Below are 24,870 nucleotides of genomic sequence, written 5' to 3'. Positions count from 1 at the left end.
TTGAACTGTAATCAGTTATAACGTAAAATCCTAACGAAAAGGTTGCCACTTTATCTCCCTACATAGCATGCGATGATCATTAATTATATGAAACAACGTTGGAACGACGTGTTCTTCTAATGTTAACCATGAATTATCAAAGTGTTAATTTTACACGAAAGTTATATCTGTTCGATTGAAAACTTTAAAGAATATTATTTCAAGCGAGAAACATATATTTTTGGATGATATCGCGTGTTCAGCATAGCACTAAGAGATTTCAAGAGAGTTAAAGATGTGTTCCGAGTCGGTTTTGCTGGAGCGCTTCTCTATTTATTACCCTAAAGGCACGGTAAGATGCTATGGAAAAGGAAGAAAATGTTTTATGCAAGGAATTCGCGTTTCCGAGAAGCTATGGCGAGTTTAGCGCGCTAAAACGATCAAGCCTAGGAAGATTAAAAATTTATTTTCCTCGCGTAATCCTTTTTTAAATTAATCTCCTTGTGGATATTGGAAAGCAAGGAAAATAATTCCTGCGAAAAAAAAAAAAAAAATACGATTTCAACGGAATCGTATAGAAACTACGATCAGGTATTCATCTCGTGGAACACTTTTTAAATTACTTCAAATTTCTTTCTTTGTTGGATTCGCCTGTACCTTGATTAAATTAATTAGTCCAGATAAAGGTAAGAAATACAAAGAAGTCTTCGACGAACAGAATTTCTTTTATCTTCATAGAATTCCTTATCGTTGAACTCGTTAAACGTTATCACGAAAAGCAGGAAAAAACACGATCGAATGAGATTAAATGTATTTATCAAGAAACAGCGGAAGAATATTGTTTTAATTAAAGTTTACGTTTACGGTATCCCTTTGAAAAGGTTAAAAGGAAGAATGCGAAGGACGTGGCTATCGTATAAATATAACTTAAAGATCCATTTTATGCACGATTGGATGAAAAACGGTTCAGAATTTGAACAGAAAGGTCGAAGTATGTTCAAACGAGATTAAACTTTGAAATGGATCAATCATGGTCGTACAGTTCGCTCGTTTCTCAAGTGTACTTACTTCGATCTTTGACTACACCGAAAACGTTTCTACATAAATTAATTCCACGACTAACAGTGGTGCCAATAAAACGTATCTTTATGATTCATTCAAGAGAACCATCACCATTTACGTGAAACTATATCACGAATTTCGAGGGGTGAACCGAACACTTAATTTCCCTGATCGAGCTGATTCGATGAGCTTCCTTTAATTCGATGCAAAATTCGGGACACAGTTCGCAAACTTACAACTTGATAGTGTATAAACCGCACTAACTTCGAAATTTTTGCTGTTGCAAAATTTTCCCAAGAATAAAAGAAAAATGTTTCACGGACGAACAAACAACCCTCCGCGAAATTCAACCGAAAGAGAGAAGAAACAAAAACGCTCTTCAATCTACAGCTTGGAGTAAAAATAACCAAGGAGGAAAAAGAAGGTTCTTGTAAATCCCTCTAATAGTTTTTCTTCTCCCGCAAACTCGCAGTTTCCATTTTTACGAAGGCGGAAGCTTTCCTCGGTTCGAACTATTTCGTAGACATCGCGATTTCGTGTACCGGGGAGTTAGAATTTTTAATAAAACTTGGATATCCAGGAAGACGACGCTTTTTCCAGGTCAGAAAATTCCGTGGAGCTCGGTGCACGATCGAAAAGGCTGCTTTCAATCGCGGTTCACCGGAGCGCGGGGGTCACGGAAAAAGTCAACACACCGGGAAAGGGTAAATAACAGGAGATTGAGCCGCACACTCGATCGTGTTTGAAGGGCCGCACGCTTTCAAACGCGTCGTCCAAAATATGTTTATTCGAAACGAACGTGAGATGGATCGCACGTTTTGTTGATCCATTGTGTTAGCGACGTCACTGTTGTGTCGACATTACCCCTATCGCGATACAACCTTTCCCAACCGATCCTATCTGCAACCGCTATAAAACGTTATGTAACCGCTATAAAATAAATTACATCCATTGTCCACGACGCGCTTCTACTCTTCTCTTCGCATCCTTAATACAAATTCCATTAACGTGTAACTTGGCGCCTTCGACATCGCCTTGGAAATTAATTAATTTGTAGAAGGCTGTTAAACGTAATTAAAAGATTCGATAATTTGTCATTCAAAGTTTATCAAAACTTTACAAATTATGCTGGTAAGTTCATTTTTTTTTTTAAATTCAAGAAAGTTTTACTATCTCCTTTAAGTTCGTATGGTAAGAATATGGGGTGTTTGAAAATGACACGTTCTCATGGAGATACAGTTTTAATGATTTCTCTATCCAACTGCACGGTGAATGAAATATTTACACGAGTCAGAGGAAGAGAAAATAGGGCGCGGTAAAATTGAAATCGGCTGGAAGGACGGACGAGAAGGAAAATTGCTATCTTGCGGCTGGATTTGATGCTCTAAATACCATTAAACCGGAACGAAATTTATCGCATCCCTCGTGACGAAACGTTGGAAAGTTCTCCACCGTTGGCTAACAGTTACTGTTACAAATTTCATGAAACGCGAGCGATGAATTTCGCCCAGAAGGGAGGGAAATAGAAGAAAGTATTTAGAATGATAAAGTAACTTTTAGAAGCTCTCTAGCCGACGTTAAGGACGGTCGAATAATTTTTCCGTGAATTCTCGCCGGTACGTCGGAAGCAATAAAAAGAATTCTTACGAGCCGTTAAGGAAAATGGAAATGTCTGGCAATCACGGAACGGTATCCTCGCTGGTGGAAAACAAAAAACGCGATAACCCTTTCGCGGGGTTAACGAGGAAACCGAGAAAATTGAATTCCCATTACGGAAATGAATGAAAAGTCGGAAAGACGTATCACAACAGTGGCTGACTGGACTGAGACATTGAACGCCTTCGTAAAGAAGAAGATGAATGTTTGATCGTGACAAAACAAATCGTTTCTTAGTGTAAGATGGCCTGGTCGAGAGAAAAATACACGAAGAAACAAAAGGGAAAAAAGAAGAAGAACTATTTGTCGTGTGTGTCCGTAAAATCGAACAACATTTCTTATCTAGACGCGTCCAAAGATCCACGATAGTTCGCACGGTCTTCTTTTACCATTTCGCTAGGAATGTCGTTGGCGAACATCATCCTTCGTGATTCACCCTATCTTTTATCATCCATCCGCTCCTGATCAGACACAGATAGAGGGGCAAGGACTAGGAAGCTTTCGTGTACCAGCCGTCGAGGACGCCTGCGCGTTACTTTTATTGATCAAACCGAACGAACATTCAGTCTGATTCGAACCATCGAACCAGACGGATCCAGCAAACCGAAATACAATTACCTTGGCGACAATACGCGTCAACCACTGTTCGACGTTCCCTTTTACATTCATACGCTCGATTCACCGCGCCCTTCGTTTATTTCAAAGAAAACCTTCGCCTTCGCGCGACTTTCAAACAAAAAGCAATTTATCACCTTGGAAAAGCTAACCGCCACCGCGTCATAACCGCAGGGCGCTAATTTTTTTAGTTGCACTCGTTAACGAAGCCTCGAGAGTCGAGCCAGAGTGAGAGTAATTATCACGAGAGTAATTTACCGTCAGCCACTCGCAGCTGAAGAGTCAATTTGTCCGTGATATTATTCGAGGAGACTGATACGCTGATTGCACAAGATGGTTAATTGAGAAACAAGGAAATGGCTTGCGTTTATTAAATTTTCTTTATTCATGGAACGCGTCGCGCCTTTCTAAGTCATGATCAATTTCAATTTCTTTTGAAGAGTCTGAGGGGTGATATTTTTTCCATCTCTCAGTTTTCTAATTCAATCTCTACCTTGCCTATAAATTCTCACTGATAAATTCTTTTTATTTAGAAGCAAATCAAAACAGAATTCTAAATTTCATAGAATCTACCCCTATCTCTAGAAATCAATTTTCAAACCATTTAACCCTTTAAAATAAAGCTTTATCTGAAAATACTCTATCACCATGAATTTACTACAAGGATTATGTCGATGAGAGAAGACAGATCCTCGATCCTCTACAACAAAGAGCATCGCTAAATGAAGCATACAATCAAGTATACAAAATTATTTACCAGGGTGTATTCCACCCTCTAACAAGGGAGTAATTAACAGTGGATACCGGTTGATTGACTGATTCGAAAGCTGTGTACTCGACGCAGGTACGCTTGTCCGAGGGACAATGGTCGTCGAGGCGATTACAAGGAAACCGTAGGTGTTTGACGTGGAACTGTATCCACCCCATAGAAATTCTCGCTCGTGTAATCGTCGCTGGAACCGCAACCGGTAACCGCGCCGTTATAATTATCCAATTCGATCGATGAACGCAGCTGGAGAAACAGCGGGGATGGCATTGAAGATGCCAAGGGATAATATCGAGTCGACCAAGGAAATTCGAGGTAATGAATCGTGGGATGCCAGGAGAAATGGAATTCTGAATATTCCACTTCCACTATAGGGGGACGCACCCACGGGGGGTGGTTGCATTCGACGATTTGCGTAATTGCGGAAACGAATGTGCAGCGAATCGTCGATAAGATCATACCCAATTAAGGGTTAATCAAATATTTACGGACCACTCGATACGATAAATATCACTTATGAAAACTTAAAGGGAGAAACTCGAATCGACCAGTCGACAAAATCAATTTCCCTTCTGTTTTTCATTTCTGTTATAGAAATTTATGCTCCTTTTATATTACACCTTTCTGACTTGCTAATTCAGTCGGTCTGTTGTATCAGCGTAAAATCTTGCTGGAAACAAGTCTCGGGGATATTACGGTCATAAATCTGATAGGTGGATGGTTGATGGGGATCGTGACTATGAATCGCTGATGGAATTGGTTAAAATCAGCCGTTTCTGCGCCTTTTGTACAAAATTTTCAGTTAACACGTGGAAGATATGATCGTATACCCCTATCGTTGCAAAACTTTAATGTCGTTTGATGAAACGTTTAAACGAATTGTATTATGAAGGGTACCTCTCGAAGAAGCATCATCCTATTATCTGGTTCAACGAACGCGTATACAAAAGAGGACACCTTTTGTTTAACAGAGAAGCGATACGTTTCGATGGCAAAACGGAAATATACCTCGGCGGATACAATGCACTGTTAATGATCGTTGTTAAGGATCCTAGCTTCCGCGCCATTTACGTCGATAATATTTATTTCCCTCTTGGCACGGTCGACAGATGAATGGAGACTAAGCAACAGATTGCTTCCCGTAATTCGAAGCAACGGTTTCAGAAAATCTATCCGTGGCTGACGCGTTTCATTCAAGCGGCCAATCGAGTTTACATCCGACATCTTCGGCTGACGTTCGTTAACGTGCAATCTCCTCTTTCAAGGGGAAACTTCTCCTCCGGGGGAAATATTTCACCCCCGCGACCCACGGGAATACGTATCATCATTACCACCCTGTCATATCCACTGGCTACGAGACAAATCATCGCCTTCGACTGTCTATTCGCGATAGAAAATGCATAGACTCTTGGAAAAGTAGAAACGAATAACGCTAACTCATTGTTAATAAATTTATAATAAAGCGATATTGAACATTCGATGATTGTGTAACGATTTATAAATATTTTGCATTTAATTCAAAGATAATTTTTGGGTTTTTCGTTCACCGTTTTATCGGTGTAAATATTATTGCAATGAAGAGATATATCAGGGCTGCTCAATGGTGATAATTGACAAAGATTTCATGTGTCACTTTTTGAGTTATGAACGTGGATTAAAACAAAAATAAATTGTCCTCAATTTACAAACCCAATATTGAAAAATAAATACTGAATATCTGATATATAAAATAGTATTTTTATACCATTGGATTTGTGGAAACAAGATTTAAAAATTAAAACATTGATATTTAAACTACCAAGGAGAAATTATGTTTGATAAAATAACAATTTTATATTTTCATATAACGTTTCCGCTGTAATAAAGAATTCGATTAATTGAATCTGGAGGTTAATTATCTTTTAATTAAAATAATACTATGATGAAAAATGCGAATAAGTATTCGTATCATCCCCCTCAAAATCACTTCCCAACGCATGGAGCACCTACACTACTTTATCATCTAACCCATTTTACGATCCGGCTTACATTCAATCCTCTACCGGTAACAAAAAAAGAAGGGTGAAAGGAGGACAAACCCCAAGGAAAAATAATTCCAGCCGCACGTCGTATCATCCTTTTATTTTTCCTCTTTCGATTTATGTATATACATGTACAATGATTCAGTATCTTCACGATGTAGCATCTTACCTTACACGCTACCTAACACTTTTGAGAAAGTCGCCTGCACGTGCGTCGAGCAAACGCGAAAGCAGAGAACAAACAACGAGGCTCTCGATTTTTTGTCGTTATTTCAATTCATTTCACGCAAACGTTGCCGAACAAAACGAAAATGGAAGATCAACGAACAATAATCCAGCTGATGAAAGTGTACGAGTCTCGTTGTTCAATTTTCAGATTCTCGATCTTCTGACTCACCGGCGTAGAAATATACGAGGTGAGGTAACAAATAGGTTTCCGATTTGATAGCTTCCCAAATAGATTCTCAGCACGAAGTTTACTCGGTAGATTTCACGGGAGGAAAATCTACGGGAAAAGCGATTCGCTTCGGTCACGGTTGAAGGGTTCGGAATAAAATCTTGGCAGCATGCCCGACGGAAGGGTTGGCGTTTTAACGCGTTTGTTCGCCGAGGGTGCACGCAACTTCTCGCTTTTCTACTCGCTGAATTCCATTTCGTCAAAGAAGGAAAAGAGTGGCTCGAACACGCGACGAGAGAAACGCTCGTAACGTAGTTTAACCCTTTTAGGCTCAAAGTAACACCCCTTTTACTTGCTAGAGTGATAATGATTTATCATCGCCTCTTGCTTCGGGAACTAATTTTACGAATTACCAATAACGATAAAGTAACGAAGGATGATTTTTAACAAATCCTTCCTAAAAGGGTTACAGCGTTGTTCCTTCTTCGGATAACTAAATACGCTCGTTCGAAACTCGTTTCCTTTTACGGCGAATGGAAAAGGCGATGCACCGTTTCTAATCTACGAATTAGGACCGCTCTTCGCTGCGTGGCGGATTATCATGAACCTCTGATCGATCCGAGAATCGCGCCTCGATATCCTAGATCGTTCGTTCCCGATCGCAACGACTTCTGGAATTGGGCTGCGTTCGTGCGAGATATCCGGAGTAGCCGACAATATCGGGGCCACTGAAGGAACCGAAGATCCTTTCGAGCCTGATCCGACCCGAGACGCCAGGTACACCGAGCTTAGGAATGTGGCCAAGTGGATTTGCATGATTCAGGGAATTTCGTGGCAAGTAGCTTGCCCATCAACCTGTTTGAATTCCGCTTCGAGCATTGTCGAACTCTGTTCACCGTGCTAATCGCGCGATATATTGATCTCTATTCCTGACAATTTGCATCGAATGGAACCGAAGGATCGTTTGGGTAAATTGAACATCAAAGTGGATAATCTACAGCAATGTTTATCTAAAATTGCAAATCTAATACTTTGCGCAACTAGAACCTTAGGAAAACTAATGTTTGATGAAATAATATTCATTGTCGGATTTATCGGTGCACCTGGAGCTATGTCGTTTAAGCAAACATCCCCGTCGCGAGGCACGAATTCGCGATTCCGAGAGGTCGTCTTAAGGAAACGATTCCCGAGACACCTAAGTAACCTTCGACGTACCCGGATCGATCTCGGAAACATCCATAGCCTGTATTCTGTATACGCGAATTAACGAGAATGACCATAGCCGATACAACGAGGCGATACCTCTGTCAGCGAATTCGAACGATTCCCGCCTAGATCGTCCGTACCTTTCGCCCCTTTGACGCGTCGGGCATGTTATCGATGAACCGTACGATCGTCAGAGCACTAAAGGTCGGCTTTGCTCTTACCGAATTTCACTGTTCCGGACGAGAAGATCTCGCCTTGAACCGATCGGATTATACCAGTCGCTTCCGTCCCCTTGTTTTATGCATGCACGTCCAGGCAGCGGAAATACCGTGAAAAATTTCAAAAAAAAAAAAAGGGGAAGGAAACCGGAGCTATCTGCAATCTACTGAGGAATGGCGTGGAAAATGGAATCTCGTTGAAATTGAAAAATTCAACAGGATTTTCAATATCTTGCCGCATCGATCCTATCGATCCCCGCCTTTTATTCTTTCCGTTTGATTCGAAACGCTCCAAATATTTTGCAAGTCGATTCTGGGGTGTTCGAATGAAGAAAAAAAAGGACACCAGGCAAGCTGATAAATAATTCTGTCTAATAAAAGCTAGTGTGCCGGAAAAAAAGGAGTTTACGATCGCGTAAGACACAGATAAGGTTGTTTCGCAGCTGAGAAAAACAGTCACGCGGAAACTTTATCAGGTGAAGCGTGCGAGCTAAGTTTAAAGTAGAAAAAAAAAGAAACAGGCCAAGAGGTTTCCTCGGGTCGAATAAAATTCATACAAAGGTTTCGTTCGAATATGGATGTTTGAAGTTTCTCGAAAGGAACCGTGCGTTTAGTCTTGACATCGTCCCGTTTATCTTGAAAAATTGCCAGCATTTCAGAAAAGTTCACAAGAACCTACCATCTCTACAATTCGGTAAGTCTTCCTATCTGTTGCTCGCCGACCTCGCTTATTGTACAACGCTATTTATCTGCAATTATCTTTATCGTCGGAACTTGAAGCACTTAAACGTTCAATCATTCGATATGTTTCTACTTAATAGGAAATCTATATCTTGGCCGCACCTTTTGAAATCGAGACAATGGAATCTTAACAACACGATAATCGTTTAGCGATAAACGACGATTCGAACCCTTTAGTCGTCTAATTGTAACTAGAAGTCGCTTTCTAAAAATCCGATTCCTCCCGTCGCATCGTCGACGCTTCCGTTTTATTCCTTTTCTATCTGATAAACCTTCTCAACATCGCTTAATTCGAGAATTTCGTTATACACCGATTTAATTTTCAATCAGCAACTAAGGAGAATGTACCTACACGCGCTCAAACGCGCGAAACCTTCAACGACCTATTAAATTCAATTATTTCTACCAAACGCGATATTTTCGCCCAAAATTAAAATCCTTCTCTATAGGTATATTGATTAGGAAATAAAGAACAGTCTCTAAATCAAGAAAGCCTTATCAGAGGCGTTCGACGTACGCGTTACTCGGATCGCTCGACATGTGTTTAACACCGTGTTGGCTTGTATGTCCACACAAGCTACTGGTTACACGATACGTACACACAGGAGGCTCGTTTTCAGTGGCACACAATCAAACTGTTCAATATCAAGTTCAGCCTCGAACAGTCGGCCAGCGTTGTTTGAAGCTGAATCCTGAATCTGTCCTTCCTTCCTTCCTTACAGCTGCTCGTTACGATAGCATTGATAGAGATGAATTACGTTATCGGAAGAGAAACTTCAGGTAGACAGCCTGATTAATTCTCTCATTCTAAATCCTTCGATCGTCTTTTATACCCGTTTTTTTTTTTTTTTTTTTTTTGTTTCGTTTTGTTTTTTGTTCGAAAATGACCATTGGTTCAAACGATGAATCGTCTCGATTGCTTTACGCTACTTGGTCTGGTTAAAATTTCCTCCTCTAATGGTATTCTTCTTTCCTGCGTATTTACGGCTACGAGTGAAAAAATTGCAAAGATCCTGCATTTTATTTTGTATCCTTTTTATGAAGATCCTTCCGAATAATGTAGACAGTATTTCTAACGAGTCTTTGATTCTCGATGCCCAAGTTTGGATCATATTTTCGCGGAGAAATTATCCCGATTCGAATTGGAATGATACGATATTCAGCAAGCGAACGGTTAAACAGGAAGAACGTAGATGCGTGATGAATAGATTTGAATAGGAATAAGAAAACGAGGATCTTTCGTTGAAACTTCCTCTAAATTTGACGATCAAACGTTGATTTTTCATATCATCCAACATCTTCTTCATATTCTTCGAGACGTTACCATTAAAATTTCCGTTTTACAGATGAAATACAATCTTCACACTGGTCGAAGATTAAAGCAAACTCTTCAAGTCGCGACGATCCAGTATCGTTTGCTTCGTCTTCTTCAAACTTTCCGTTGTCTCTCGGTCTTCTTAACACCGCCAATTACCGCAGAATCAAGCAAGATGAACTCGTCTTTGTTTCATCGACGAAAGTGCTTCGATCGTTGTTCAACGCCGCGTTAAAGTGCACGTGTTCGAGGGGAGTCTGCTAATTTCAACAAAGACTCCTCGTTTGCGATCTGACTTCATCCAAATACAACGTCACGTCCCTTTCGTTAACGATCCTTTCGGGTCCGTTCGGATGGAAGAAACGAGCAAAGAATATCTTGATAGAGGAATACGTGTCATCGTCATTTTATTAGCTCGATGAGTTTGAATAGTACATGCACAATGTTCGACGAAAAAGATTCATCGCTACTTTTTACCCTACCGGTTACGATCAGTTCGAGAAGGAAAGTCTTCGAATAGCGAATTGCTGTCCCGTGTCTGTCGTTCGACGGACGAAATAATCCCGAAATTCCATTTGGTTGTTGGAATTGAATCTCGTCGAGCCGATCGAATAAAATGACACCGACTATTCCCAGCGACCGGCTCGTTTAGCTAATTCGAAACCAAGGAGGAAGAAGGAATGCTATTTAATCGCGAACAAAGACAAACTCGTTGTAATGATTCCAACGATTCTCCTCGGAATCCATTCCGGGCTTCAGCTGTTCCGAATTGCTGCCAGCTGTGCCGGAGCCGCAACTACCGGCCAGCTTAAATCCTTGCTCTTGAAGCATATCGAAAGCTTGCTCGATCGAGCTGTGCTTCAAGAAAAATCTGGATGTGTAACGATCGGAAGCACCGTGATCCGGATCGCGGCTTTCGTTCAAGGTTTCTCCGAACACGTCCCTGCAGAGAGTAACGCGACCGCATACGAGGATCCTCGATAGTTTCCGGAACTTGACATCCGGCAGGCCTTCGCGGCCGAACGCGAAGCTTCCGCGATAACCGACGGTTATGTGACCGGCTGCTCTCTTTCCCGGCGAGGTCAAGGAACCGGAAGACTTGCCGTTCTCCATAATGGCACGTTCCAATCCGGGGAGACCGTAAAAATTCGCCTCCTGTTTCAACCGTTCCTTCTCCCGGAAACCTTCGGGCAGAACGAGTGCCTGATTGCGCAGGAAATCGAGCACGTAACGGAACAGTACACCGTCGCGGTCCAGGAAATACTTTCCCTTCGCATCCTTCTCGACCGGCGTTTTTCCCGAAAACAATGCGGCCAGATGAGAATCGCTCTCCCGGGTGAGGGTGGTTAAAGCAGTTGTGTAAAATACACCGCCCACGTTCAACTCCACCACGCTTGGCACAGCTTCCTGTTGCTGATCCGACTGCTGTTGATCCACCATGCTTCCTGCAGTTTTCGTTCAAACTCTCGTGTAGCCGCACGATGCGACTCTAATCAACGTGGGATGTAAGTCGAGAAAAATAACCGGGCTGTTGATTGACGATTATTTGTACCAACGTGAGGACAATGGACGAGAGGGAAAAAGGGAGAAAGAGCACACTGATGCTGCTCTGTTTACTCCGGTCTGTGCTACGATACTGATTGACTGCACACCGCAGACCAAACACTTCGAGACACTGAACACAGTTACGTGAGGGATATCGCGTTAAAAGCGAGAACCGACTGGCCGTCAGGTCGGTGACCGGGACAGCTGAGGGTTGGCGTCGAGGTGGACACACTCGTAAGATAGATCTGACCCCGAAAGCGTGCTCTCACGGGGCTGGGGACGAGAAAGACTGACGATGAGAGACTGCGCCTACGGTCGGTCGAGGAAGGCCGAGCTTAGCTCGGCTCCGTCGCTGCGCTTCCTCTCCTAGGCACTTGGCGCGCGCGGCAGGACACACCGTTCGTCTGTGTTGCAAAGCCCCGATACGCGGGCGCAGAAGGTGCAACGAGAACGCGCGCCGATCCTCAAACGTAGAAACGCGCGCACCCACCCCCTTGTCATCAGTGACGGTCAGATAAAATAATGTACAGAGAAAATTGCGTTTTCTACATGTATGAAACTATGTAGAATACACGGAAACTAGGAGCTTTTATATACTGTAATCTTCATAAAAATTTCCTACACGCATCCTAACCTCTAACCTCCAAATTCCACTTTCAAGCGAATCATAATTTCTCCTTTTTACGTATTAAACCAAACTACGGTAGTATACAGGTATTTTATCTGAGACTCACCATTTCGTTGTCACTGCATCAGTGTAGGCGATTCATCCATCTGCTATCGCCAACTGCATTCCCTTTTTCGATCCAGATTGATTAGATCGAATTCCATCTGCTGATCTCACTTTGTGGCTATGCTTCACTGCTTTCAAATTTCACTCAATGAATATTGCGTCTCTAGTTTCGTAACAGTGAAAAATATTCTTATTTGCTTACCTTTGAACACTGTCCAATTATTTTCTTGTGCAACTGCATCGTTGAAGTTTCACTATCCTTTCGTAACTGATTACTTCATTCCTGCCCGCGAAGCTTCAAACCGCCGCGCCGCCATTTTGTTTACAACGCTTGCTATCGAATGCGCGGGAAATTGTACTCTCAGCTTCCGCCTCAAGCAAACTGAAATACCAGTTGTAAATACATGTTTATTGTATCAATGCTTATCACATCGCTATTTAAATGTATCTAATAATAAATGTCAATGATTATAAATGAGCAATAAATGTTTGATTATCTACATGAATCATGGAATGATACGGAACGCTAGACTGTATGGTAATGCGCATAAGGATTCGATGTTTTACCACGATTGTACGAAATTATCAATAGATTTACCAATCTTAAGTACTCGACCGTTCCACGTTTATTTGTCGCTTTCATGTGACCCTCGGTTTTATACAGGATATCAATCACACACTTGTAAAATGTTTATCACAAAACTTGACGTCAAACATTTGCCATGACACTACGATCAACTGACAATTAGCGCCCTCCCTTCCATTTATCCCCATCACGTGATCATCTGGTTTCAAAGAACGGCCAAAGGAGCGCGCCGATCAGTAGAGCTAGATACGTGAATTGGATGGCGTGCGATGGCTGTTGCTAACAACGTAAAGTCATTGCGATCGCCCTTCGTTGCGTATTACAATCCAGTACGTTGCAAACATAATTTTTCTATCACGGAACAAAACACGATCACGCGTTACAGACTGATGTCATTCGATAATCTTTCTTGTGTTGCTAAGCAGATCAACGCATGTGAACAACTGGGAGTCCCATCGTCCGTCGGAAACTGGAACGACAGTTCCGCGGGATAGAATATCTTCGATCATCAATTTTCAGTTCGTTTCATTGTTTCTTGATAGTACGATTCGTACAAAATGTCGGAATCACAGAAAAGAAGGGAAGAATCCAGAGGTAATATTCTCAGGAACCATTCGTGGAGTAATGGACCTGACAGCGACGACGAGCTGGGTGGCGAGAATGGACTGCTCAACGAAAATATAAGTCCAAGGTTCGCAAGTTTATCGCAATCATTCTTGATTGAATTTTGATGATATTATTAGTTTTATGGCCTACTTCTATTGTCTTGTTACTTTAATCAGTAACAAGCATTAGTATGCTAGTTTTCTTTGTTAACTGGTGTATCATTCACAATAAAGTATTGCATTCATTGTTAGTGTTGTATCTTCGAGATTCATTATTCAACTCTATATCATTCTCTTGCAAATATCAGATGATTAAATAATTCTTAGGTAGTATATTGTGTATATATACCAGTAATATTCAAACTTGAAATCTTTTTGTTTTATAGTCATCATCAATCAACTCTAAATGATGATCCATCAGCGTGCAATATGACACTGTTTGTTGAGGAAAAAATGCGTAGAAAATTGAAATTCTTCTTCATGAATCCAATTGAAAAATGGCGAGCAAAGCGTAGATTTCCATATAAATTTACTGTACAAGTTATCAAAATTCTGTTAGTCACTGTACAGTTGTGCTTATTTGCTCATAACAATTACATGCATGTGAATTATGCTTGGGATAATAGAATAGCTTTTTCACACCTGTTTCTCAGAGGTTGGGATGCTATTCAGGAGGTAACATATATTATTTATTGTATAAACCACATATTAATATATGTATGACAATATAAAGATGTAATAATTTTTATCCTCAGGTACCAACTTATCCACCAGCAACAGGTCCCTTGGCAATTTATAAGAAAGATGATTTCTTCAACACAATTGATTATGCTTTAAATGGGTACTATAATCTTAGTAATGCTATTGGATCATATTCATACACTGAGGAAGATAATTCAAGAAGTTCAGTTGTCTTATGCTTGTACCAATATAAGGAAGGTGTTATATTTGGTTTCAATGAAAGTTACGTTTTTGACAAAGAAATCGTGAAAACTTGCATAAATATAACTCATCAGTTTTACCAGCAATTTAGTACATCAAAGCGTTTGTTGTTCGACCAAAATATCGTTGTAAATTTCTCGGCTCTTGTCAAAGCTCATTTAAAATTTGCCTTGAAAACAATTAACTTAAAAGCTGCCGGACCAATGGCACCACCAGACTGTTACCAATTTGATATAAAAATTACTTTCGACAATCGTGATTTCGACGGGCAGATGTTGCTTTCATTAGACGCTGAACCAACGAGATTACAATGTAAAGGTGATACGCGTTACATCGTGCATAATCACATTGAATCAATTCTAAGAACTTTACTGAATCTGCTCGTAATTTTAATTTGCACTGTATCTCTTGCTTTGTGTTCAAGAGCCATATACAGAGCGCAATTACTTAAATTCGAAACTATGAATTTCTTCAAGAAAACTTACGGTACATCGTTGAGTTTTGAGGGCAGATTAGAATTTCTGAATCTATGGTATGTAATGATTATCGTGAACGATCTGTTAATTATCATTGGCTCGGCGGTAAAAGAACAAATTGAACGGAAACAGTTTGGTAGCGATCATTGGAACGTGTGTAGCATATTCCTTGGCACTGGAAATTTACTCGTTTGGTTCGGCGTATTGCGATATCTCGGCTTCTTCAAAACGTATAACGTTGTTATTTTAACGTTAAAAACAGCCGCACCGAAAGTAGCACGATATTTAATATGCGCGATTCTTATTTACGCTGGTTTTACGTTTTGCGGCTGGCTGATATTGGGCCCGTATCACATGAAGTTCAGATCGCTCGCCACGACTTCTGAATGTCTGTTTGCTTTGATAAACGGCGATGATATGTTCGCCACATTTACTATAATGTCTTTCAAATCGCCAATACTATGGTGGTATTCTAGGATCTATTTATACACCTTCATTTCATTGTACATATACGTGGTTTTAAGTTTATTCATTTCTGTGATAATGGACGCTTACGACACAATTAAGGTTTATTATCGCGACGGTTTCCCGAAAAATGATTTGCAAACTTTTATAGCTGCTTGTACAGACGAAGCATCCAGCGGTCTCTATAGAGATGATTGTGAGAAAAGCGATTTATCCGAGCTGATAGATCGATTATTTTGTTGTCGGAAAAGACCCTTTTACGGGTCATTCACAGATTCAAACACAGAAATCTCAACGAAGCCGGAACAAGCGTGCGGGGGGGCAATCTGTATATAGTCCATTAATCGACAATAATGTATTAGATAGATCATATGGTTCCACGGCAGATATTGGGTATTATAATGACAATTTTGTCATATAAAGTATTTTTTTAATGAAATTGTTACGATTATATTTTTTGTTTGTTTTGAATACTGCGGTTGGCTGCCATTTTTATATTTTATATATGTATGTTACTAACGATAGATAATTCCGTTCACTTCCGTTTGCGTACTGCGGAATATTTTTGCTAAAAATATTTCTGCAGAAAGTGTGCGGGTGTACATTCGAGTGCAACTTAGGCTTCACGATTGGGAGAGCCAAGGAGAGTCTAACATAGAACCTCCGCTCCCACAAATAAAATATATGTACAAATAAGGCAAATGAGAAGACATTTTTGTCTCTACCCTTTTCTTTCATTAAGGGAAGCCTCAGTTGTACATAATAATAACGGCAATAATGTCGTTCATACACAGTATAATTTATAAAGTATTAACGCACGATAATTGTAGAAAGTTAATCTTTCTGCCAAAAACATTTAATGATGCAAAGTGTATGTAAAAATCATATATCTTCTTATTAAGGAACAATTACATGTATAAACAAAACTGTAATGCCAAAGTCATTAAGGAAAGTCATCGTGCACAGTTTTGTATGTACACGAACTTGTATAAATATTAAGTCTTATTTTCCATACAACCGTGGACGAAATTAATTTTGAAATGTGAGGAATAGAAGAAAATATATTTCTATTAAAAGTGTCATTAAACGTGAAGTAGTGAATTACAAGACTAATTGTTAGATGACTAGATACTTAATGCGAGTCATAACATTTGTAACTTTACCTCTTTGCGGCATATAAGCAATTTTATGTATCTTGTCATTTTAATGAATATGAATTGTACGTGATAAACTATATGCAATTATCTAACATGTTTTAATTAATAGAAACGAACACAGTGAAATCAATGTGTCATCCAAAGAAATATATTTGTAATATATTTACAGTGGAGTACAATAAACTTGTAATTTCTTCAACAAATGTTCCGTATCTTTCCATTTTAAACTCCCCTTAAGTAACATTAGTCATTTATTATTATTACTTGCATTTTTTACAACTCTTAAATGAGTCATATTTATAAAATATGCACTTTCAAATGCTATATACAGCACATGTACAGCATCGAGCATATGTCCCGAGGAAAATAAAGACGTAGAAGTGCAAAAAATTATATTATTTATTATTTATAATATTAGTATCGTTAAAATTAGGATTTTGAGAATTTCTATTTTCCCTGTAACATCGTTTTCTCTAAAGAAGCTTTGTTCGATGCTATACGAAACAAAAGAGTGAAATGACGTAACCTAACTTTTAGGCTTCATTCCATTTGCGTAAATTAAATGTGAACTATAAATCCCTTGATATTAATAGTAAATTCAGAAATGTATAAAAGTGTTCTAATTCGGAATTGACATACCTTTTTGCATTGTTTCATACGAAAAGAATTGTAGCTATATATAGTTCCATGATTTTAACAAAGAAAGGCAAGGATCGGAATCGGAGTTTTTTATAAGTTGGATGAGTTGCACTGTTTGTTGCAATTTTAAACACAAGTATGCCGTTTGCTGTAATGAAACATAACATTAGTACCTATGTTTATATTCGGTTCATAATGAATCTAAATAGTTAGCAGAGTGCACTGACCCAAGAAACGAAGAGAGATGGTCACTGACCGTACCTAAGCGCGATTCACTGTTTACATCCAGTTTTACACATCTCGAACTGTCAAGGTAAAGCACGGCGTCAACACTCCGTCGCCGTTAAGCTTCAGTGCACTACAGACGGATCGTTCGTGTGAAAATAAATTGCTTTCACAAAGTAAAGTGCCTTGAAGAAATAAAAGATAGTATTATCACGAGAATAATTGTCAAAGATTTGATTGCGCGAAAATGTCGAGAGTAAACCATACCGTAACAGGAATGAACAAAGGCGAACAGGAATTTTTGTTCGCGAACAAAGAAGCGTCTGGTAATGAACATAGTATTTCAAGGATGGTTTCAAGCATTACTGCTTCGCAAGATGAAAATTTTCGTGTGTCAAAGCATGCAGAAAATAGTCTTAGAGTTATGGAGAAGTATCTTCATAAGCAACAATTGACAGATGTCATATTAATTGCTGGTAAGTAGTGTCGTCGATAAGTTCCTTTGTTTCGAACTTACCGTTTACGATTTGATAATAAATTGTCAGAGTTTACAATCAGGTGAAATGGAACTTATGATTATTTAAATGCTGTAAAAAATATTTTTATTCTTTTGTTACTGGATCAGGAAGCAGACGTTTTCCAGCACATCGTCTAGTACTTAGTGCAGGTTCAGAATATTTTGCTGCAATGTTTACTAGTTCTTTAAGGGAATCTGCACAGAATGAAGTTGAATTAAAAGAGGTAGATGGGGATGCATTGTGGGCTTTGGTCTGTTATTGTTATACAGGTATAGTCTAAGCAAAGACTCAAAGCCACAGGCAATGTGAAAACAATAGCTGATAAAATCTTTTTAAACTTAGGTTGCATAGAGTTAAGAGAGGATAGTGTAGAAACTCTTTTAGCAACAGCACGGTTGCTACAATTGAATCCAGTTGTTAAGGCTTGTTGCCAATTTCTTAGGAAACAACTCCATCCAAGCAATTGTTTAGGGATAAGAATGTTTGCCGACACACAGGGTTGTACAGATTTGTTAGATCATGCTCATGCATATACTACAAAACATTTTATGGAAGTTACAAAAAATCAAGAATTTTTACTACTCTCTGCTAGTGAAGTTGCCAAATTATTAGAGTCTGAAGATCTTAATGTACCTTCAGAAGAGACTATTTTTCATGTAAGAAGTTACATTATTTTAACACTGAACAATTATACAAAGAATTGTCTAGATAAATTTAATCCTCAAGTTCAATAATTATGTCTGTTCAATAATTATTAAACTCAAGGCTTGAAGTGATAGAAGAACTATTACCATTCCTATTAACTACAGGCACTTATGACTTGGCTGGAGCATGATCCAGAAAATAGGCGAAAAGATGCAAGCAAACTATTAAGTCTTGTAAAATTACCTTTATTATCGCCCGCGGTGAGCTATATACTTTCGTATATTTCTGAAAATTTCAAATTATTTGAATTGAGTTCATTGAGTTCGTACAGTTTATAGCGGATAATATTGAAAGCAATGAAATGTTCAGAGATCAAAGAATGGCACAGGAATTAGTAATGGAAGCATTAAAGTATCACCTTCTACCCGAACGTAGGCCATTACTCCAGTCGGAACGTACAAAGCCCAGGAAAGCCACTGTGGGTCATATGTTAGCTGTTGGAGGGATGGATGCCAATAAGGGTAAATGAGCTGTAATGGACAGTAAAGTGAATATTTAGTGATCTGAATATTCTTTTGTTAGGTGCTACTTCTATAGATGCATTCTCTCTAAGAGATAATGTTTGGAAACCAATAGCCAGTATGAGCGGTAGGAGACTTCAGTTTGGTGCTGCTATTGTTGATAAGAAATTGATAGTTGCTGGTGGGAGAGATGGATTAAAAACGTTAAATACTGTAGAATGTTTCGATTTTACAACTTTCAATTGGAGCACATTATCTCCTATGAATGTGCATCGACATGGGTTGGGTGTAGCTGTGTTAGGTGGACCTCTATATGCTGTTGGTGGTCACGATGGTTGGAGTTTTCTTGATACAGTGGAAAGGTGGGATCCAGCTACGCGTCAGTGGAGCTCAGTTTCTCCTATGTCCATACAAAGGTCTACAGTTGGTGTTGCTGTATTAAATGATAAGTGAGTTTTCAGATAAGCTGTGAACAATTCAATCATCCGATGATGTATATCATATCCGCGTATTTCTAGATTATATGCTGTAGGTGGAAGGGATATAAGTTCATGTTTGAATACAGTGGAGTGTTATGATCCACACACTAATAAATGGACTCCATGTGCGCCTATGTCAAAACGGAGAGGCGGAGTAGGTGTAGGTGTCGTAAATGGATGCCTTTATGCACTGGGTGGACATGATGCACCTTCTACTAATCCCAATGCCAGCCGATTCGATTGTGTTGAAAGGTATATGTTCGAAAACATACATGTTACAATATTTAAATTAATGTTTTTTTATGTTTGAAAATTCTTAGGTACGACCCCAAAACAGATACATGGACAATGGTTGCACCAATGAGTGCTCCAAGAGATGTTGTTGGGGTTTGTGTACTGGGTGATAGACTGATGGCAGTGGGTGGCTATGATGGCCAGCAGTACCTCACGCTAGTCGAAGCATACGATCCTCACCTTAACGAATGGGAACCGGTAAGAACGAGTGTCCTGAAAATATTATTTAGTTTTAGTATATAAATAAATACCAAGGTAATATATTTTAAGGTCGCTCCTTTGAAAGCTGGTCGAGCAGGATGTCCTTGTGTCGTTATAAAAAATTTAACCGATTTCGGGTTTGACAATTAATGGTGCGATGCGCACATGCTCAAACGTAGAGTGTCAAAACTAAAATCAAATATTTTAATTTAGTGTCTTAAATAAAAAAATACGGTATTAGGAAATACACATTTCAATATCGCTACATTTATCGATATGTATCGCGATATTATGGAAGGAACATTATTTTCATCTGTTTATAAACTTCACTCGTTTTAATATAGACACAGTAATGTCTGTATTATAAATTGATACATTTTCGTGTATTGTCGTGAATTTGTATATATTTATATCTCCATTTTTTGTATGAACACACTGAAGTATTATAAATTCGAAGAGAATATAGAGTATAAGAATTTTTTAATAGAATCTTTTTTATTACACTTTTTATTAATATTTTTGTACAGATGGCAATATGTCATTATAAATATACACTACACAGATATAGCATTGTGTGTGCATGGAGGTGATAAAAAAAATTGATGTATGTAAGAACAAGTTTATTTTTCTTGTCGAAATAATGTTTTTATTTACATATGTATCCCTATATATTTTGTGAATATATCTTTTTTAAATAAATAAAATGCTCATTTTATCTAATTCATCAATTTTTTTATAATTGTATTGTTAATAAAATTGCTCATCTCCTTTTATACGAACCTAACATGCAGGGAAAGTTCTGTAATATACCCCCAAAAAACAGCAAGTTAATATATATATATTTTTATAATATTTATAACTTTAAATTTACCTTGGAAAGTCTGATGCTGGTTCCGCAAATTTATGTCTAACCATAAAAGTAGCAATTGCCTCTGCTACTTTATCTGGAACGTCTTCGTGTACTGCGTGCCCGCATGCTGGTAATACTTGCATCTGAAACTTACCTAATAGAAAAATATAATTTTTATACATTTTCTTGACATTTATAGTTAGTTTTAACATATATATGATATTAGTTTCACCTTGCATCTGACCAACGGTAAGTTCTCGATCTAACCGATCTACACCGGCTAATAATAGTACCTTAGGAACTGGTACATTCAAGAATGCTGTTGATAAACCCTTAAACCACCCAAACCAATACTGTTCAGTTTTAGACAGATCTATCCTCCAAACATACTTTCTAGTAGCAGTTGCAGTGGTAGGTGGAAGCGGTGGTGGCATATTAACAGGTTCTTCTTCTTGAATGATATCTTCACGCGGAATCGTAGGCTCGCAATCACATTCGTACGATGATTGCGACAGAGAATCAATGTCATGAGTAGCTAATTTGTTGGTTTCGATGCTACAGTAAAATAGAAGACGGTATATTAAAATAATAAAAGAGTGATATATGAGCAGCACGATGCACATATTCGTGTACGAACTTTTTGATTTGTCCAGGAACTGACACCTTAGCTGATTGTACGTTGCGGATCTGGCCACTTCGCACGCTAAAATGTCGACGATTAGAAAGATGATACGATATCCTTGGTGTACATAATAAAAGAAATACTAACCACCACTCAATTGCCTGTGAAATAGAACTAAAACTGGATGGACGAGATCTGAGAAAACTTTGCATAGATGCTAATGCATCCATTGCTGTTCCTTCAACCACATCAATAACACCTAATCCAGAGAGATTGGTAATTAAAGGTGCAGCCCTAACAGCTACTGCACCACCCATACTATGACCCACTAGAATTACAGGAGTGTTCTCTAATGTTGCTTGTATAACTGCTGCAACATCCCTGTTCATGAAATAAGTAAGATCAGAATACATGTATCATACAATGTGTACCTAATTCTTCAATAGCTTACTCTGCTAAAGTATCTCCAGACAAATCTTCTTCATTTGTTGTATATGTATCTCCATGGCCTCTAAGATCAATTGCCATAACTTTACAGACTACCATAGTCATGATTGATTTCTGAGACATATGAAACATGCAAGTTATTCTCAATTTGATACATCTGAAAAGCAATACCTACAGTAAATTCTGCCCATGTTAATGCACTGTATCCACCTCCATGTAGTAATACTAATGTAGGTCCTTCAGTTCCCTTAGTATAAACATGAAATGTATTATTCCCTATTTTCACATCTTCGGATTCATCAAAGTATGGACACCATTGGACTGGATCGTAATCTCTTTTACGTTGAAAGCCTTTGGATTTACTAACCCTACTTTAACATTTATGTTAAATATATATTAGCAATACAGTTATTATTAAGTCAGATTTATAAATAGCTAAAATATTGTGAAACTTCATTCATCTGAAAATCATATATATAATCTGTAACAGACCAACCTAGTGCTGACTCCATAGTTTACACCTGATGGTGGTAATTTTGATTTTAAAACCGACTTTTGGAGGGAAGACATGTTTAGTAGAAACAAGCTTCTTTCTTTGATATTGTAATAATACTGCTTGCAATCACAATTGTTTTCACTGATCTCATAAGCACATCACAAACTATATTGTTATTATTATTATTATTATAACCACATGCAGTAGAATGCCAAAATCACTCTGACAGCTTTACGTTGTTACTACCTGAAATCATTCGACATGGAGCGCCTCGTCAAATTTATTACTCTTACAGCGTCCTTTCGCTCTTACCGATGTAGCTTACCTTGATAATATTATCATACGCCGATATTACTGAGTATATCTTCGTTTTTAACATCAAATTATTTCGTTAAAATTTCAAACATAAGTGTAATATTGGATAAAAAACTATATCGAATATCAAATGACCTACTTTTAATTGGAACCACAGTATTGAGGAATACCGTTGTATAGACACCCTCTATATGTCTTTTTTGATATTTTGCCACCAATACAGAAATCTGTGCCAATAGTTTTGATATTAGATATGTTTCTTATTTACGAAAGATCAGTAACAATTTGTTTAAATGTAACAATGTTTCAAATAAACAAATTTTGATGAAGCTTGTACCGTTCGTGGCTGGTATGAAATCGCTTGGAAGGAGCGCAGGTCTCTCCCCAACATCCCCAGGCTCTCCCACTTCTACCATTTAAAATCCTCCATGTTTTCAGCTTCTCCGGGTTTCCAAAGATAGAACGAAGGACAATCTTTCATATGACATCAACCTGTTCGTCCTAAATTTTGAAAATATAAAGTTATCATGCTCAAAACATTGACTACGCGAACTGTCTCGTAACGCTGTGGTCTCTCCCCAACATCCCCAGTCCCACCCACCTCTAGCATTTAAAATCTTCCATATATGAAGCTTCTCGGGGTTTCCTAAAATAGAACGAAAGATAATCTTTCATTTGACATCAAATTATTCGTCCTAAGTTTTCAAAATAAAAAGTTATCCTTCACAGAACATTGATTATATGAATTGTTTAATTAAGGTTGCCAGAGGGGCAGTCTACCGTTAGATGGCTATAGCGTTTTGTAGTCCATGGATTGCAGTTTTCTGAATTATCGAGTTTCAGGTTTTTAATAAATTATGTTGCTATTATTTATACTAAATTGAGGTCGCTCAATGTTCTGCTGATCTGAAAAAGACTCAAAGATCATTCATTTACTCAAAAAATGCATTTTTTTGTAGAGCTTGTTCCGAAGTTCATTACCAGATGACGCTAGCAGTTGCATTTCAAATGCGCGCTGATATGAAATGAAGAAACCTAGACAAAATGAGGTTTATATAATATTTTCAGCTTATTAAATCAATTACTTTGTAATCACGAGGTTCATATTGTACCAATTAAGTAGGCAGAACATTATAATTACGAATGTATGCTTCAAAAGTGAAGATCATGTAATCCCTATTAATTAGCCAATTATGATCTATCGTGATCTAAGTTTCTAAAAAGTACTATGCAACAGAGCTTTGAATATGATATATTCAAATTTTTAAGCGAGAAACTTGATATTAGCTATTTAATTGTTTATTAAAATGGCAGTGACAGAAATTGCTATCATTTATTAAGTATCTTATTTTTGCCCTTAAATCCTGCGAATGTATTGGTATCTCTGCACTCGTACATACTCAGGATCCATTATGAGGTGTAGGCATGTCAAAATTATCATACATATTGGCTGGCTAGATGCCGACACGAAGATACGCGCCACGTTCCCGAAACGTTCGATTATTTAAACAAACCTGGGCGATACGATCGCGGACCGTGGTCACACCCATCTTAGCGAGGCAGGCAGCAAAGCATTTTCGAGACTAGAGATCTGGTACAAAGGTAAAATTCACTTCCCTTTTTGTATCTGACAAGATAACAAATATCGAGCACTGCAAATTCGTTATCAAATAATGAGCAATAATATTGAAAATCTTCAGAGTTGAATAATTAAACAGACTCCTGTCAATCTTTCCAACAATATGTTTCAGAGAAGATTAATCAATGTTTCCCTGTAAAATATTAAACAAAACTTGTGCATACAGATGTGTACACAAATAATTGAAAGCAAAATATGACTGATAGATGCGACCCAAATGGAATATTTCAATAATTGAACTGATACTTGAAATTAGTCAAACTTCATGAGAAATGAAGCAATTTTCTGTCAACTGAAATTTTAATCAGGTATCAAATATTATTTGTAAAATTAAATTATGATTTTACATATTTGTAGGAAAATGTATTTCCCTTCTAAAAATCATAATTTAACAGTGAAGGACCTTTACGAATTAGAGGTTTCTATAATTGTTAGTGAAACAACAGACGCACGATCCACCCCCCTGGCAAAGGGGTAGTATCGTGATCGTCGAT

General features: G+C 38.3%; 4 protein-coding genes across 9 annotated transcripts; 2 read left to right on the top strand and 2 right to left on the bottom strand.

The window, feature by feature from the left end:
• Positions 1-5,928: 5,928 nt before the first annotated feature.
• Positions 5,929-12,202, bottom strand: Ktl (BTB/POZ domain-containing protein Ktl). Its single transcript, XM_034317094.2, has one exon. The coding sequence runs from the start codon at positions 11,414-11,416 to the stop codon at positions 10,664-10,666; it is 753 nt and encodes a 250-aa protein (XP_034172985.1). The 5' UTR covers positions 11,417-12,202; the 3' UTR covers positions 5,929-10,663.
• An 818-nt stretch (positions 12,203-13,020) lies between these two features.
• Positions 13,021-16,611, top strand: LOC117600957 (mucolipin-3). Of its 2 annotated transcripts, XM_034317077.2 has the most exons (4): positions 13,021-13,169; positions 13,266-13,531; positions 13,832-14,120; positions 14,201-16,611. In XM_034317077.2, the coding sequence occupies exons 2-4, from the start codon at positions 13,398-13,400 to the stop codon at positions 15,662-15,664; spliced, it is 1,887 nt and encodes a 628-aa protein (XP_034172968.1). In that variant the 5' UTR covers positions 13,021-13,169; positions 13,266-13,397; the 3' UTR covers positions 15,665-16,611. The 2 variants fall into 2 exon arrangements, with proteins under 2 accessions (XP_034172968.1, XP_034172970.1); XM_034317079.2 differs by lacking the exon at positions 13,021-13,169 and having other exon boundaries at positions 13,176-13,531.
• A 196-nt stretch (positions 16,612-16,807) lies between these two features.
• On the top strand, positions 16,808-20,473 carry LOC117600958 (kelch-like protein 5). The gene is made up of 9 exons (XM_034317080.2): positions 16,808-17,825; positions 17,975-18,136; positions 18,210-18,523; positions 18,677-18,772; positions 18,844-19,033; positions 19,095-19,482; positions 19,552-19,764; positions 19,833-20,004; positions 20,077-20,473. Exons 1-9 carry the CDS (start codon positions 17,597-17,599, stop codon positions 20,155-20,157), a joined length of 1,845 nt encoding a protein of 614 aa, XP_034172971.1. The 5' UTR covers positions 16,808-17,596; the 3' UTR covers positions 20,158-20,473.
• LOC117600960 (protein phosphatase methylesterase 1) lies at positions 18,674-23,080 on the bottom strand. Of its 5 annotated transcripts, none has more exons than XM_034317085.2 (9): positions 22,748-23,080; positions 22,423-22,668; positions 22,102-22,294; positions 21,931-22,040; positions 21,627-21,860; positions 21,495-21,560; positions 21,090-21,412; positions 20,879-21,011; positions 18,674-20,019 (listed from the first exon to the last, which is right to left on the bottom strand). In XM_034317085.2, exons 2-9 carry the CDS (start codon positions 22,494-22,496, stop codon positions 19,983-19,985), a joined length of 1,170 nt encoding a protein of 389 aa, XP_034172976.1. In that variant the 5' UTR covers positions 22,497-22,668; positions 22,748-23,080; the 3' UTR covers positions 18,674-19,982. The 5 variants fall into 5 exon arrangements, with proteins under 5 accessions (XP_034172976.1, XP_034172974.1, XP_034172975.1 ...); XM_034317083.2 differs by having other exon boundaries at positions 22,102-22,297; positions 22,748-23,077; XM_034317087.2 differs by lacking the exon at positions 18,674-20,019 and adding an exon at positions 20,613-20,806 and having other exon boundaries at positions 22,748-23,076.
• Positions 23,081-24,870: the final 1,790 nt, after the last annotated feature.

The sequence above is a fragment of the Osmia lignaria genome, chromosome 16 (genome assembly GCF_051020975.1).
Source record: "Osmia lignaria lignaria isolate PbOS001 chromosome 16, iyOsmLign1, whole genome shotgun sequence".
Taxonomy (NCBI): domain Eukaryota; kingdom Metazoa; phylum Arthropoda; class Insecta; order Hymenoptera; family Megachilidae; genus Osmia; species Osmia lignaria.
The sequence above is the reverse complement of the archived record's forward strand: the minus strand, read 5'-3'. Positions and strand labels throughout refer to the sequence as shown.